Genomic DNA, 15,589 nt, shown 5'->3' on the forward strand with positions numbered 1-15,589 from the left:
GACAAAGTATCAGTAAGTAATATTATATTAATAAATGGTTTTGGGATGGAGGAATCCTGAATCTGATGCAATAAGTAAGCAAGCAAAATTTATCTCTTTCAGAAAACTTGTCCAGATGAAGTACGTAAATTTTAATATTGTGAATTAAGATAGCACTTAGGCAGCTTTGTCCAACCTAATGGCATCCAGATATATATCAGTTTCTAAAATTACCCAGTTATAATGGCTACCAGATAAATTCCTAAGCCGTTATGGGAATTAATTGGGCACATTTGGCAAGCCTCAAGAACACACTGCACTATAAGTCTGGAAGTAAACTTCAGAAAAACAGTACGATTCGTTCCTGAGTCAAATGACATATGGTCGCACAGTTAAATCAGGATTACTGTAAATGTAGGTATACAATCGTGCTAAAATTAAGCACGTTTTATATTGAAGCACCTGTTCATCTCTCTAATGCTAATCAAAGGAGTAGAAGTGGCTAAATATAGCAGCATAAGTCCTATCCTTCATAAAGAATTTATGTGAGTCAGATCATTCAGTCCATGAAATATTTCTAATGTTTGCAGCAGAATTAATCTACAAATTGATGACAACAAAACCAAAGCATCTGTATTTCTTAGATATTTGTAATTGCTCTTAATGATTCAGCAGGTAAAATTGAAACTATTCAGAGCACACTGGTGGAATTTTTGATTAAATTTTAGTTTGCTTCTCTTGTAAAATCATTCATTATATAGTCAATTTCCCCCAGAATAATTAGAGGTAAATATGCACATCTCAGTCTGGTCCTCTCCAGATACATTGAACTTCAATGGCCATAATTCTCAGCCAGCAATTTATTTATTTTTTATAGAGTTTATATGCCACTCCAGTCCAAACCAAATCTGAACAATAGCCTGGTTAAATTATAATATGAGTAAGAACAAACAATACACAATTTTCTGGCACAACAGCATCAGGACTATCCCCAAAGGCCATTCAAGAGAACAAGGACTTTATCATCTTCTGGATGAGGCTGTTCCATAGGATAGGAATTCCTACAGTGAAGGCTGACTCTCAGAGTTTCTGATAACAGCATTCCCTAAGAGTTGGGGCCTGCAGCAAATCCTCCCTACTGGATCTCATCGGATGGATAGATTCTACCTGGAGAACACAGTCTTGCAGATATACAATATGTAACATGGATATACCAAGTTGAATATGTAGCTTTTCTTACTCTTTCATCAGCTACAAAGTAAACATAAGCATTGTCAATCTACATATTCCTACTTTTGTAGGTATCTACACCAATCTATATAACACCAATTAATAATTTCTGACATATTTCAGCACTTTCATTCATAATTAAATCTACACCTTCACATCCATGTGTGTATTTGTCAGCTCCACTAAACAGGATCAGACCATCTTCAATTTTATCATAGCCTTCCCTTTTCTCTTAGTTTTATAAACACACCTATTTTTTTCTTTCATGTCATGCGTGCATTCTTGCTCTTTTACTGTTAACTCCTGTTACCTCCCAAGCTTCAATAGTCATTATCATAGCTCATAAACTTTGACCTCTGCCATCAAGCATGGTTTGGTCAGCTGAGGCTTTCACATAATGTTTTTTCTAAGAGAAGGGAAGAATTAAGTACCTTAGTCATACTCATGCCATAGGCAATGTGCCTTGCTAAGGATCTGAACAGTATGAGCCACCTCTGGCACATTTTGGCCCTTACACTACAAGCGCAACCAAAGCCCAAATATGCTCACGCTACTCTATGCAAACTAAGATCTCTAATCTAGTGATTATCTTGCAAATGAACATTCAGTTGCCAGTGTGGTGTAGAGATTGAAGTGTTGTACTAGAACTAGAGAGATTCAGGTTTAAGTCTACTTTCAGCTACAGGAGTTCACTGGGTGAGTTTAGGTCAGGGCTGTTGTGGGGAAAAATGGAAGGAGGAAGTGGTTTGTATGATCTACATAACGTGAGCTCCTGAAGGAAAGGCAGGATATACACCTAATTAATCACTCAGCAATCAGCAGGTACAGTACATGCAGTGTACTGACACAGCCAGGATACTTATAATATTTTAATTATGAGATATGCTCAGTTCAAATTTTCTCTGTTTCTGTATATCTGTTAAGCTTGATATTTATTTAATCACAGAGATGTAGATAGATAATAATGGGGCAGAGGGGATTCCTCCATCCAGCCTCTTAAAACATTATATGGAGGAAACTACAGGTATCAAATATCAATAGTCTCCTACAAGCAAGTAGAACACAGCGGCAGAGGAGTTTGTCTCATCTGAGACCCTATATCTTTCATAGTTTGAAAATATCTTCCATTATATATTTTTCTCTGCACAAAGATTACAAAGTGCTCTAGTGCCATCTGTTGATGAAAGTGAAGCATGCATGCAGATCAGACAGGAGATGAACTCCTGAAAGAAAGACTGGGAAGACAAACATTTCATTACCAGGCTAGGTAACATCTTCAGTGCTAGAATGGAATGGAGTTTGCTCTCTGTTTATATACAGTGGCATGCCCTGCCAGTGTTGGTAGGAGTGGGGTTTTTGTTTTGTTCCTCTGGTAGTTCCTTGATTAGGGTATTGTTCACTGCTTGACTGTGTGCCTGGTGGTAACCTCTGCTTATCTGGGTGATGATTGCTGGTGAGGAGATGTTCTGCTCTTTTGTTTTCTTTTCTATTGTCTCTTTTGAATAGTGTGTAGATGCTGTTTATCTCAATGTGCCTGTTGATGGCTGCCTTGTCTGAATACCAAGCTTCTAGGAATTCCCTCGCATTTTTGGATTTAGCTTGGTCTAAGGTACTGGCAGTTTCCCAGCTGAAACTATGGTTAAGTCTGTCCATGTGTTGTGAGATTAAGGAGTTTTCATCATGTCTTCTGACTGCTAGTTGATGTTCATGGATGCGCTCTGCAAGCCTTCTGCCTGTCTGTCCTACATAGTGTTTATTACAGTCCTTACACTGTATGTTGTAGATGACTCCTGTTTTTTCTTCTTGGGCTTCTTGGTCTTTTGGTTTGCTTAAGATGTTCTGGAGGGCTTTAGTTGGTTTGTGTGCTATGGAGATGCCATGTGGTTGTAATAGTCTGTTGGTAGTTTCTGAGACATTTCTGATGTATGGCAGTGTTATCCTTTCATAGCTTGTGTTGTGTTTTTTCTGAGGCACTTTTTGATGTCCATCAAACTGAAAATAGGTAGTGAGGCAGAGGTTGATGAGGTCCATGATTCTGGGTATTTCGATCTGGATGTATTTGGTTAGGTTGGGTGTGTTGTGTAGTACTACTGATATGGATGAAATCATGGTCTCATTCAATGTCACAGCACCCTTTACATCCATAAACTCAGAACTAGTACACTATCAAAGGAATAAAATTCACCAGAGAGGAAGAAAACAACATGCTACCCTTCCTGGATATCCTCATCAGCAGAGGAAACAACAGCAATTTAGAAACCCAAGTCTATTGGAAGACAACCCACACTAATCAAGTATTCCATTACCAAAGTAACAACCCAACCTCCCACAAGAGGAGCTGTGTAAGAACCTTATTCAAATGAGCACAAACACACTGCAGCAACCCAGAACAGCAGAAAAAGGAAAAACACTACCTATACAACATCTTCCAACAAAATGGATATCCTTGCAACTTTATCAAAAAGTGCCTGACCATTCAACCTACTACAACATAACCAACACACGCTATGAAAAGGATAACACTGCCATACATCAGAAATGTCTCAGAAACTACCAGCAGACTATTACAACCACATGGCATCTCCATAGCACACAAACCAACTAAAGCCCTCCAAAACATCTTAAGCAAACCAAAAGACCCAGTAGCCCATGAAGAAAAAACAGGAGTCATCTACAACATACAGCGTAAGGACTGTAACAACCCCTATGTAGGACAGACAGGTAGAAGACTAGCAGAGCGCATCCATGAACACCAACTAGCAGTCAGAAGACACAATGAAAACTCCTTAATCTCACAACACATGGACAGACTTAACCATAGTTTCAACTGGGAAACTCAGCATCTTAGACCAAGCTAAATCCAAAAATGCAAGGGAATTCCTGGAAGCTTGGTATTCAGACAAGGTGGCCATCTACAGGCACATAGAGATAAACAACATCCACACACTATTCAAAAGAGACAATAAAAAGGAAAACAAAAGACCAGAACATCTCCTCACCAGCAATCATCACCCAGATAAGCAGAGATTAACACCAAGATTATCACCAGACATACAATCAGCAGTAAACAATACCCTAATCAAGGAACTACCAGAAGGAAACAAAACAAAACAAAACAAAACCCCCACCCCCACCCCCACCCCCACCAACACTGGCAGGCATGCCACAGTGTATAAACAGAGAGCAAACCCCTTTCCATTCTAGCACTGAACATGTTACCTAGCCGGGTAATGAAACGTTTGCAAGAACACAGCCAAGCTCAGAGAACTCCAGGGACTCCACAGTTCAGTCCTGAGCTATGCATATTGTCTTCTATTGGTACTGGGAAGATAAATCGTATTAGTCTATTAGGAAAAAAAAGTCATATCCATACTTGAGAAATTCCTTCATTAGAAGAACCAAACAATATGCCTAACAATCAGGATAGGGAAACAAGTGCTACGAGCAAAGATGAGCAAAGTTTTAAAATGTCATTTATATGTGGAGCCAAAAATATAGACTTTTTAAAAAATGCTTATTTCTATGCTGTTTTTCCTGAAGATAATAATATAATTTAAAAAGAGAAGTGTGGTAAAACAATGGAAAAAATGTGTTATGATAGTTACCTAATATATAATAATTCTTTGTGGTTTTATTGAAGAATTGCAACCTATAACACCTGAAAAACATTGTAAGGAAAAATATGTTCTTCGCCCAGGGGCACTGATGGACTACTATTCTTATTGCTTAAGGAAAATTGGGACTGAACTTCCTAAGATACTTAAAATGTTTCTGGGCTAGGGGTGGTGGTGGTGGAAATGAAGCTGGATTTGGGGAACTGTTTTCACATTTTAGCAATCAAGAATGAGGTATTACATCTGTGCAAATTTGGTTCAGATGTAGCCACAATACATAACAACAGAAGCTAAATGTTACCCCTAAATAATATCTTCAAAAGCATATGGTTGTATTTCTCAAAAATTCTGATTAGAATACATTATGAAATTTAAACTAATTTGCTTTTGTTGAAATTTTTCTTAAAGAAGTTGAAATTTTCCTTAGGATTTAATGGTTAGAGTGACTTATTTCATACATGTTATTTAGACTGTAGGAGTGTTGCGATGCAAAAAGGGAACAAAACAGGAGTAGAATCAATCGAAGCCATTGTTTTCTTAGTGGAGATTTTCTTACAAGCCTCAGAATAAGCCACTGAATCTTAGCTTTAAAACCTAGATGGCATTAGCCTGAGCATTAACTAATTAAGTTTTGTAGAGCTCTTGCTCCAAAGCGGCTAATTAACCCCATGAGATCTTTGCCACTGATATGGAATTGCCTCCTCCTCCTCCTCTTTTTTTCAAAGAACGGATTGGGATCGATGGTTGGTGATGGGCACCATTGGAACAGCAATAGGAATTCTGGGTTTCCTGATTCATCAAATAATTGATTACCTCATCAGATTAAAATGGGGCCTGGTGGAAGACTATCTTCAGGTAAATAACAGAAAATTATACAATGTAGCTTTTATTATAAAGTTAAATTCAGCTGAAATGTTCTTGTCTGATATTAGGATCATGCCATTTTCATTATCTTTCTCCCTCTCTCCCTGCTCAAGTACTGAATGAAAATACAATTGCCTGGGGATTTTAAATTGTGGCTGGGTCACGCCATGATACGGTTTGTTTTGTTTTGCTTAGCATGTTGTGTTGCCCCAGGTATCATAGCCTATAAATGAAGTTTATGCCTTAGCAAGTTATACAAATCCAACCAAATACGGTTCATCCATCAACATGCTTAAGCAAACCATGGCTTAGTAAGATCTATGAAGCCAATCACTGCATACTTCATACTTTCTCTTCACAAGACTGCCCATGTCTATAAAAAGCTCTTTGTCCCAGTTTGCTTATATAACAAGACAGCAAGGTCAATTTCCTATTTACTTAATACTAGGTGAGTTCTTTCAGCCCCAAAATGAGGACAACTAATGATGATAGAGGTCAGCTTGGTAATAGCCTATGATTTCCAAATAACCCATAATTAGTTATGATAGGGTTTGTATGTTTTATTCCATAAGGTGGCTTGTTTATTTATGGCTTTTGTTGTCTGCATATGCACATGTGCCTATTCAACTCAACCAGGCAGGGACAGTTTTAGAAGCAGCCATGTGAACCACTTTCAAAGGCTTACATGTGACTATATCAGGGCTGCATAAATCTGGATGACAGTAGATAGCAACCAAAAGGTAATGAAGTAACTGCACACACACATACACACACACAATGTGTCGGGAAGAAAGGTAGTTTGAGGGCAGAGGTGTCTACGAGGGGGTACCAAGAGAGTTAAGATAGTAGTCATAATTGTGTGATCAAAACAGGGTTGGGGCTTTGTTCATGCAGTCACATCTTTTTGACACCTTCCCCCTGTGGATGCCCCTGGGTGCGGGGGGAGGGCATCTAATCTGGCTCAGGAACCTGGTATGATGAATAGAAGAGTTTGGGTCCAGTTATCCAGTTGGAGTTCTTTCCTCCATGCAGGAACCAAAGCAACCCTGTGCAGCATACTAGCCCTCTTTAGCGCTTCCCCCAATTTTTCTTAAAGCTTGTTCACTGAATCTAATAAGATGAGTGATGCTTCATGGTCTACTTTGGAAAAATTCATTACCTAATTTAAAAATGGCAGGTAGCCTTGGAGACCCACTGCTGCCTATAATGTAGCATACTGTAGTTCCTGGTTTTCTGTTTTTTTAGACTGAGGGCCAGACTAAAGAGAAGTGCTGAATGCTTGAAGCAGGGCAACCCATAAGAAATCTGCATATTATCGAATGTGTTGACAACAAGGACACAGTTGTCAGCAGAGGAGGCCTGATGGATAAGTAGTTCAGCACATCTGGTCTTTATTTTAACCTGGCAGAAGTTAAAAACATTACTATGAAATTGAAAGCAAATGAAGGCTCTAACCAATATCTTTAAAAGCAGCAGCCAGAAGAAACAAAGGGCATCTGTCTTTGTGCCATTGAATTTGGCCATAATCAAAAACATGATAGGGCTTACTTAAGTTGCAGGAAGAAGGTGCTGTTTTTGTCGTGCTGGTGCCCTGAGATTGAAGGCAAGCATGACCACAATATATTTTTATTTTATTTTATTAGTTAGTTCTTGGGAGAAAAGGAGCAGGAAAGTTTAGTATTTTCTTCTATTACCCAGCAAAGATTTTAATTGCCACACTTCCGGTGTTCATACAATTACCTTTCAACACGTTGCCCTATTCATCTTGCCTCCTTATAAAATGCATCACCTCACTGAATCTAGTAATTTGATGAAGCTTTCAAAGACAAGGCCCTTTGGGTCCTCAACGAAGTATCAGGCTTTGCAGAATAGCCTTTTCTCAGTAGTTTAACACATCCTTCCTGAACCTGAATTACAACTCCCTTAATCCCTAATCAAAATATCCACTGGCCATGACTAGGGCATTTGAGGGTGATGGAATCATGGTTCTCAATATATCTAGAATATTGGCTTAGGGAAGGCTGATCTTGGACACAAGTCTTCTTTTTATATTATTCCCTTTTTTGTTTTATTCCTTAAGTATTAGAATGGACAGTTCCAGTGATTCATTCTTATTATGTGCTTGTTTCAATGAAATCTGCAGTATACCACCCATGTCAGGAGGCAGATTATGAAGATATAATTGGGTTAATACATATATATACATATATGTGATGCCCATCTCATCTCCTTTTCCATTCTCTTGTCTCTGTTCTGGTAGCTTTCTACATATCTTGTTTGTTGTTTGATCCAAACTTTTGAACTCTGAGATTCTAAAAGTACAAAATAGAGCACTGTAAAATTAAGTAAGTGTATCTTCTCTTTTTGGATATGATTACTTATTTTAGAATCAATGGCTGATGTCCAAAACTGTATGAGCAACACAGCATTTATTGCTGTTTACCATACTCTTTGCTGCTCTCCTACCTACTCTTAAAATCAGTTCTAGAGGGCTGATGGACCCTCAAAACCAGATTTTGCCTCAGGGAGATGAGATACTTCTTTTCCATGTAAGAACTCCAGAATTCAGTGAATACACAAGCATTATTTTATTGCTAATAATGCAGAAGAAGATCCTTTAAAAAGTCAAGTGTGCTACAAGTAGACTTTTGCTTTTTATGTTGATAAATGAAAATGTTTCTTAGAACTCTGAATATAAGCAGTACGCTGAAAAATATAGCTGAGATATAAAGCTACTGTCAAAATGGCATTTTAATATCTTGGGTTCTGGAACTCCAGCATAAAAAAGGGTGTTTTAAACAGTGCATTTCAAAAGTGCATTTCAAACCACCCAGAGTCACCGGAAGTTGGGTGGCCTATAAATAAACATGCAACATCTGTGTACATGCTTAGATGAATTCAGAAAATTAGGGAAGGGACAACAAGTGTCCCCACTGATGTCAAAGCCACTTTCTCAACACCTTTTGGAGTTAATTTTTAATTTAGGTTAATCTACCTTAAGAAGGAAAAGGAAATTAAACATGGGCTGATGCCTTACAGAGGAGGACATAAAAGTCTTAATGGGTTGTGCATGTTGCCCATTAAAAGATCCATTTAGAAGCAGCCCAAGAAAATAATTTCAGGAACAAAGAAGGATTGGGAAATGCAGTTCTACTGCTCTCTGTGGTTCCTAGGCTAGTCAGGCTTTGGAAAGGGGAAAGGCTTTCTTTTCTTCCCTCCGTCCAACTGCTTTAGGTGTGCAATTATTTGTTCACAATCCTGAATATGAGATCGAGGTTGGGCATGACTTGTAACTTTTGAACTCACCATTCTTTTTTTTCACATTCATCATCAGTCCAAGCTCTCGCACACTCTACACACACAATATCTACTCTTGCTTCCCATTCCCCCCCCCCCCACCAAGTTTTCCTTCTCTCTGTCTCCAGCCCAGATCTTAACAAAGGTTGTTGCCTTGTAGTCTCTCTCCCTAAATCCTCCCATTCACTTTATAAATCTCACTATTCTTGTCTTAGTATTTTTGTTTTCCACTCCTCCAGTTAGGGCAGGCATAACCCAGCTCAGGTCTCCATTTTCTCCTTCCCACTAGATGAGGGCTAATCTTACCGTAGTTTCACCTGTGGCACAGTGATAAATCTTTTTCTAGAAACTCAAGCAGCATTCAGGAGCTATCAGTAGCAGAATCTTGGACTAAGATCAGATAGATAAGTTGTTTTTATTGAAGATAAAAGGAGGAGGAGGAGGAGGAAGAAGAAGAGGAAGAAAAGAAAGAAAGAAAGAAAGAAAGAAAGAAAGAAAGAAAGAAAGAAAGAAAGAAAGAAAGTCCAGATTTAAAATCTTCTACCTCTCCTTGCTCTTAATGTCACTCATTTCTTCTCCTTGGATGTAGAGGATGCCTACACTGGGTTTTGATCATAGTCCTGTTTGGTCTCAGATTCTTTGCTTTCAGCCTCTACCACTAAACTTCCTCCTTTCCAGTCAATGACAATAGGGTCAATACCTTTCTTTTATAGGGGAGAATGTCCAGGAGCATTTCAAGCTGAATGCTGGCCTCTACTGTTGATGTAGGAAGTGCTGTTCTTAATTCCTAGGGCTGTCTCTGGGCCTATATGGGGTCCACTAACATTCTGGATAGAGTTTACCTTTAGTGGATTTCTGTTAAAAAAGAAATACCATAAATCATGGGTATTGGCAGAGCACCATGAGTGCAGAGAGGGATGTCCACAGGGATAACATTACTTGCCTCCAAAACAGAGGATGCCTGCAGAGACACCACTGTGACTTAATATAAATATCAAAATATGATGCACAATGTAGCAAATATGATGGATCTATAGAGCAAAAAGGGTTCTTTAGACTTGGGGTGTGAATAATTGTTAATGCTAAGAGATGATAAAGAATGGCTTTGTCTGTACCAAAGACTTAGAGCAGATTTTAGTCCATGTGATTTTTTTGTGTTTCGTTTTTGTTAAAACCCTGACTCTACAAATCATATGTAAGGGAACTTGAGAAAATCATGGAAACATTTCCAGGATTGAGGTAACTACCACTTTAATTTGTGAAGTGGTAGATTCAGGTTTATGTATCTGGTCTTCCTGAATTACTATAGAGTACCACATGTTTGCAATTTACAGTCAAAAGATCTGACCTGAGGCTACAGCAGGAAATTTGTGGTGGCTTGCTGAACTATTTCATCTTTGAGGCATCTTTGACATTTAGCCACAAGTGAATCTAACTTCAGCACCATGACATTTTTGCAAAAGCATGGGAGTCAATTTACTTGTGATGGGCACTCCAGACATCACGACTCCAGCTAATCCAACGCAATCAAAAGCAAAAAAAAAAAAAAAAAAAAAGTTGTAAGATGGAAGATGGAAGGATATTTGCAAAAGATGTAGAGTGGAAAACATATTGCATGGGCTTCTGTGATGATGATTTTATAAAGTACTCACTAAACTAATATTGTCAATGAGTTGGATGGAAATTTTCGTGGTTATACTCAGATAGATGGGATTTATGCCAGTATGGATACCAAACCCCACTGATTTCAGTAGTCTGCTCTAAATATAACCCAGTCTGTATCAAATCAGTTGGATATTAGTATATGAAGTTGGCAGTAGTGGTATTAGGTTTAGAAATAATCTGTTTTAGTTGGAATGGTAATTGTAGATGTAGCTGAATTACAACATAATTGCAATCTCAGGAATGCAGTGATTGGCTGTTATTGTAGGAACTGAGGAAATTATTAAATGAGTATCTTTTCAACATTAAAGTAAATAAACACTATATACTAAGCATATGTAATAATATGTGTAACATTCAGAAGCTATGATTTTTAGCTTAAACAATAAGGCCAATTTTGCATGCATTTTATTCAACCTATTTAAAAATAAATTTATAAGCCGAAATTCCTAAGATGGCTTTCTGCTTATGTAAGTGTGTGTAAATCCACTGTTGCATTACATTTTTATCATAGGGGTTGGAGGCTGATGAGATGGCTTACTAGATGAAACAGCTAGGGTCTGCTATATGTTATTTGAGGGGGGGGGGAGGAATTCATTTTTTTTAAATTATAAAAGATAGCAGTGGAGGTAGACAGAGGTGCAGTGAATGTTATACAAATAAATATATGCTTAGCCTCAGCATACAAGCTGTTGACATCAGCGGTTGTGCCTCTGTTTTGAGCTAGCAATTTACTATTGTCATGTGGATTTGATTGTGAACAGAAATAGGTCTGAAACTGAATGATGAAAGTCAATTGCTCAGCACCTCATTATAATCTCATTATAGATGTTCATGACCATGATGTTACTATTTGCTGATATCAATTGGACAATGATGTTTCTGGGGTTTAGACCATCCCTTTCTAACAGAGTTGGAAAGGTAATTTAAGTAACCAATTTCAAAGCCTGCTCTCTGCAGGATTGCAAATTAAAAACTCTTCTACCTGACCTCTCCTTGAAAACAACCTGCAAAAGGAAGGGTGATTGGTAACTTGGACAGGGATCCAAGATAGCAAACGGGAGCGAATCCTAGGTGGGAGGTATGGTTACCAGCTCTCACCTGAGTGCCCAGGAGGGTTTCTTCTTCTTCCCCCCACTCCTGGAGGGTCTTCTCTTCTTTCCTCCCCCACTGGACTGTGAATCCTGGGGGTGCCGCAGTCCGTTGTGCAATGGAGCTCCGCGGAGGCTGGAGGAGGCCAGAGAGCCTGGGTGGGGCTCCATGATTGCAGTGGATGGCCTGATTGGCCTGGAGATGTGATGGACTGGAATTGTGGAGGCCAGAATCGGGGAGTGAAGAATGCTCTTTCATCTCCCGAAGCGCGGGGAAGAGATAAGAGGATGAGGCTGGCACCTCCCTGAGGAATGCAGGCTATGTTTACTGACTGACCCTGGCAACTGGTTCCAGTCTGGGAAGATTCTTGATAGAGGTTGTAGCTAATAAACCTTGCTGGATTGAATCTGCATGGTCTCCTGGAGTTCCCTGGGCTAAACCTGACAGGAGAATGCCCAAGGAGAAAGCTGGATTGCGGTGTCCTGGGAAGTAGCTGAGTTGGCACTTGGGCCACTGGGATGGTGGTGACAGCGGGAATGGCCCAAATGGCCTGAAAATCAGTCAGATTTACATCCTGGCGGTGGCAGTGGCCCAGAGACCAAGGGCGATGACCCAGAGAGTGAGGACAACAGCCCAAAGAGGGATTTGCACCCCAACAATGGCGGTGATGGCCTGGACAGTCTAGGAGGTCTGGATGGCCACCAGATTGGTGAGTGGGCAGTGGTAGAGCAGCTAAGTGGCCCAAGGAAGTACCCAGAGAGGCCGATCAACTGGAGGAGGCCGAACAGCCAGAGGAGAAGCCTGGGTGGTGCTGGTGACTGGAATGACCCAGCTGATTGCCAGAACAGCAAATGGGCCCTGACGGAACCATGGAGTGGGAGCTCAAGCAGTGGACCTAGAAGGGACTTGGGTGATGGTGGTGACAGCAGCCTGGACCTAGAAGGGACTTGGGTGATGGTGGTGACAGCAGCCTGGACAATGCCCTGAATTATGAACAGCCTGGTCAGTGATTGAGTGGCAGCTGGAATAGCAGGTCAAGGGATTGGAGTTGAGGGGATTCAACTGGTCCCTCCAATTGGCCCAGAGAAGGCAGAGGGGTGTTGGGGTCCCTCCAGTGTAAGTGGGTTAGGTGCCCTCCCCCTAGGATGAGAGACAGGGAAGGGGAGCTGAGAGCGGATGCATGGAGTGTGTTATGAGTGTGATAGTGAACTCCCTTTCCCCAACTGAGAGTTGGGGTGGGAGTAGGAATGGAACAGGTGCCTCTAGCCAACTAGTGAGAGAGGTGGGCAAGGGGGTACAGTGGATGAGTAGGGTGATGGTTAGGGTTCCAATGGTGCTGAAAGCAGGAACTGAAGTGCTGTGGAGCCCACCATCACCCTTTAGTTGACTGGGTGTGTCTGATGTTGTTTGGCTGGATGGAGGGACCCCTAACCAGGGAAATTGGAGGGCTGGGATTGGGGGGGAATGGAAGCTCTGGGGAAGTTAGGGTGGATTGCACTATTCAGGTGGTGACAGGGAGGGGTATTTTGATGGGAGTCAGAGGGCGGGCCACTCTCGGGGAAGACACCCCTGGTGTTTAATACCGGTGGGATGTTCTGGCCCTCTTGACTTAGACCCAGGCCCTGGACAGCAGACCTGGAGACACCCTGGGTTTTGGTTGCTGCTTCTTAACACCAGGTCAGTTAACAACAAGGCCCTCCTTATATGTGAGTTGATCACTGAGGAACTGGCTGACCTGGAGTGTATCACAGACCTGGTTGGGTCCTGAAGTGGGGGGTGCCCCTTTCGGAAATGTGCCCTGCCAGGTTTACAGTCTGGCATCAGCTGAGACCCCAGGGTAGGGGAGAAGGGGTAGCAGTTATCATCAGAGAATCTCTGTTTGTAATGGAAGGCATGTGTGAGGACGATACTGGAATGGAGGATCAAGGTTATCAGGAGGGAGGGGGAGCATTCCTGAGCAAGCGCTTCCTCAGTCCGCAACAGGACCGTGGGAAGGTGAAGAAGCTGAGACTGGCCCCTCCCTAGAGTCTCATGGGGTATAGCCACTAGCTGCTTTAGCATAGGTTTAGTCTGGTGAGATTCTGTCTATTAGGTACAAGCTAATAAAGGAACTATACTGGACTGGACTGCCTTGTTGTCGTTCTTGGGCTGGGCCTGACACTGTTGGCCGTCAGGGGTGCTGCTCCACAAGTGGCTAGTTGTGAGACCTTGTTCCTGAAGTTGGGTTTGTGAATACAGTTGGGATTGTTGTTACTGTACCAGCCTTCCTGCTGTGTAGCAACCTCCCTGCCTGAGCTGCTAGCGGCTGTTGCGGAGCTGGCAGTGGACTTCCCCAGACTGATGGTCTTGGGGGACTTCAATCTGCTGCCCCTGGGATGTGCCCCAGAGGCAGTCCAGGAGTTCATGGCTGCCATGGGCCTATCCCAGATTATCTGACCCGACTCTTATACCAGACTTGGTTTTCTTGTCAGAACAGTGGCAATGTGATCTGAAGGAGGAATTACAGCTATCCCCCTTGTCATGGTCAGATCATGCCCTGGTGGACTTGAGATTCTCTTATGCTACTCCTCTTCGCAGGGAGGTAGGACCCATTTAATTGGTCCACCTCCGGTGACTGATGGACCCAGCTGGGTTCCAAAGGGAGCTGGGGGTTATACCCTAGAGTCTGCTGCACGGTCCAGTGGAGGCCTTGGCTGCTACCTGGAATAGGAAAGCAGCTGAGCCTTGAACAAGATCGCACCTGTGCAACCTCTCTTGACCCATCGAACCCAACACTCCCAGTGGTTTACGGAGGAGTTGAGGGTTTTGAAAAGGGTTAAAATATGTCTAGAGTGCCGCTGGAGGAAAACAAAGACTGAACCCAACCAAACACAAGCTAGAGCTGCTATTAAGGCCTACCTTGTGGAGGTAAGAGCAGCAAAACGTCAATATTTCTCCGCTCTTATTGCATCCGCAGAATGCTGGCTGGTGGCCCTGTTCAAGATCACCTGATCTCTTTTGGGAAAATGGGGGCTCAGTAGCCCATTTACAGGGCCACTGTCAGGTTCAGCCCAAAGAACTCCACGAGACAATGCAATATAGTTCTGTTGCATGTATTAGCTTCCACCTCAGGACAGAAATCTCTTCAAACTGAACCTAAGTTCCCAAGCCAGCAACCCACAACACCATGAATTCCTTAGGGTGGTGCCAGTCTCACCTTCTTAAACTTCCCATGCTCCTGTTGAGGGATAAGGGAATGCTTATCTCCTCGAGTGTGGCCTTCATAACACCATTCCATCACAGCCACACAAAAGAGTTTTCTAGGCATCTGGAGGATAAAATCACTGGAATCCAGTTCCAGTTGGATACCAAGCATGAGGCATGGTCTATAGAGATGCCCATGGCACGTTCTTACCCTGTTATCTGGGAACAGTTTGATCCTGTTGAACCTGAGGTCAATGCCACCACCTGTCACCTAGATCCATGTCCCTCCTGGCTAGTTAAAGCTTCCTGGGAGGAGACATGTGGGTGGTTCCAGGCAATGGTGAATTCATCCTTGAAGGAGGGGGTGTTTCCACCTGCCTTTAAGGAGGCGCTGATGCACCCCCTCCTCAAGAACCATCACTGGATTCCACCATACTGGACAATTTTCGTCTGGTCTCCCACCTCTCCTTTTTAGGGAAGGTAGTTGAGAAGGTGGTGGCGTTGTAGCTCCAGAAGATCCTGGAGGAAACGGATTATCTGGACCCTTTTCAGTCAGGGTTCAGGCCTGGATATGCACTGGAAACGGCATTGGTCGCACTCATGGATGGGAGCGGGATGAGGGTAGTGCATCCATCCTTGCTTTTCTGGACCTTTCAGCGGCTTTTGAT

The 15,589-nt window shown here is 41.9% G+C and overlaps 1 protein-coding gene across 1 annotated transcript in view; it reads left to right on the plus strand.

Moving 5' to 3' along the window:
• Positions 1 to 15,589, plus strand: part of LOC112540697 (chloride channel protein C-like) — a 96,783-nt gene that overhangs the window by 7,139 nt on the left and 74,055 nt on the right. Inside the window, exon 2 of the mRNA XM_088130549.1 lies at positions 5,549 to 5,678. Coding sequence (XP_087986675.1) covers positions 5,549 to 5,678 — 130 coding nt within the window. The remainder of the gene's footprint in view (positions 1 to 5,548; positions 5,679 to 15,589) is intronic.

Source organism: Python bivittatus, unplaced genomic scaffold (assembly GCF_059951505.1).
Source record: "Python bivittatus isolate LINGU-HERP-01145 unplaced genomic scaffold, Pbiv_v1 ctg000840_np1212, whole genome shotgun sequence".
NCBI lineage: Eukaryota > Metazoa > Chordata > Lepidosauria > Squamata > Pythonidae > Python > Python bivittatus.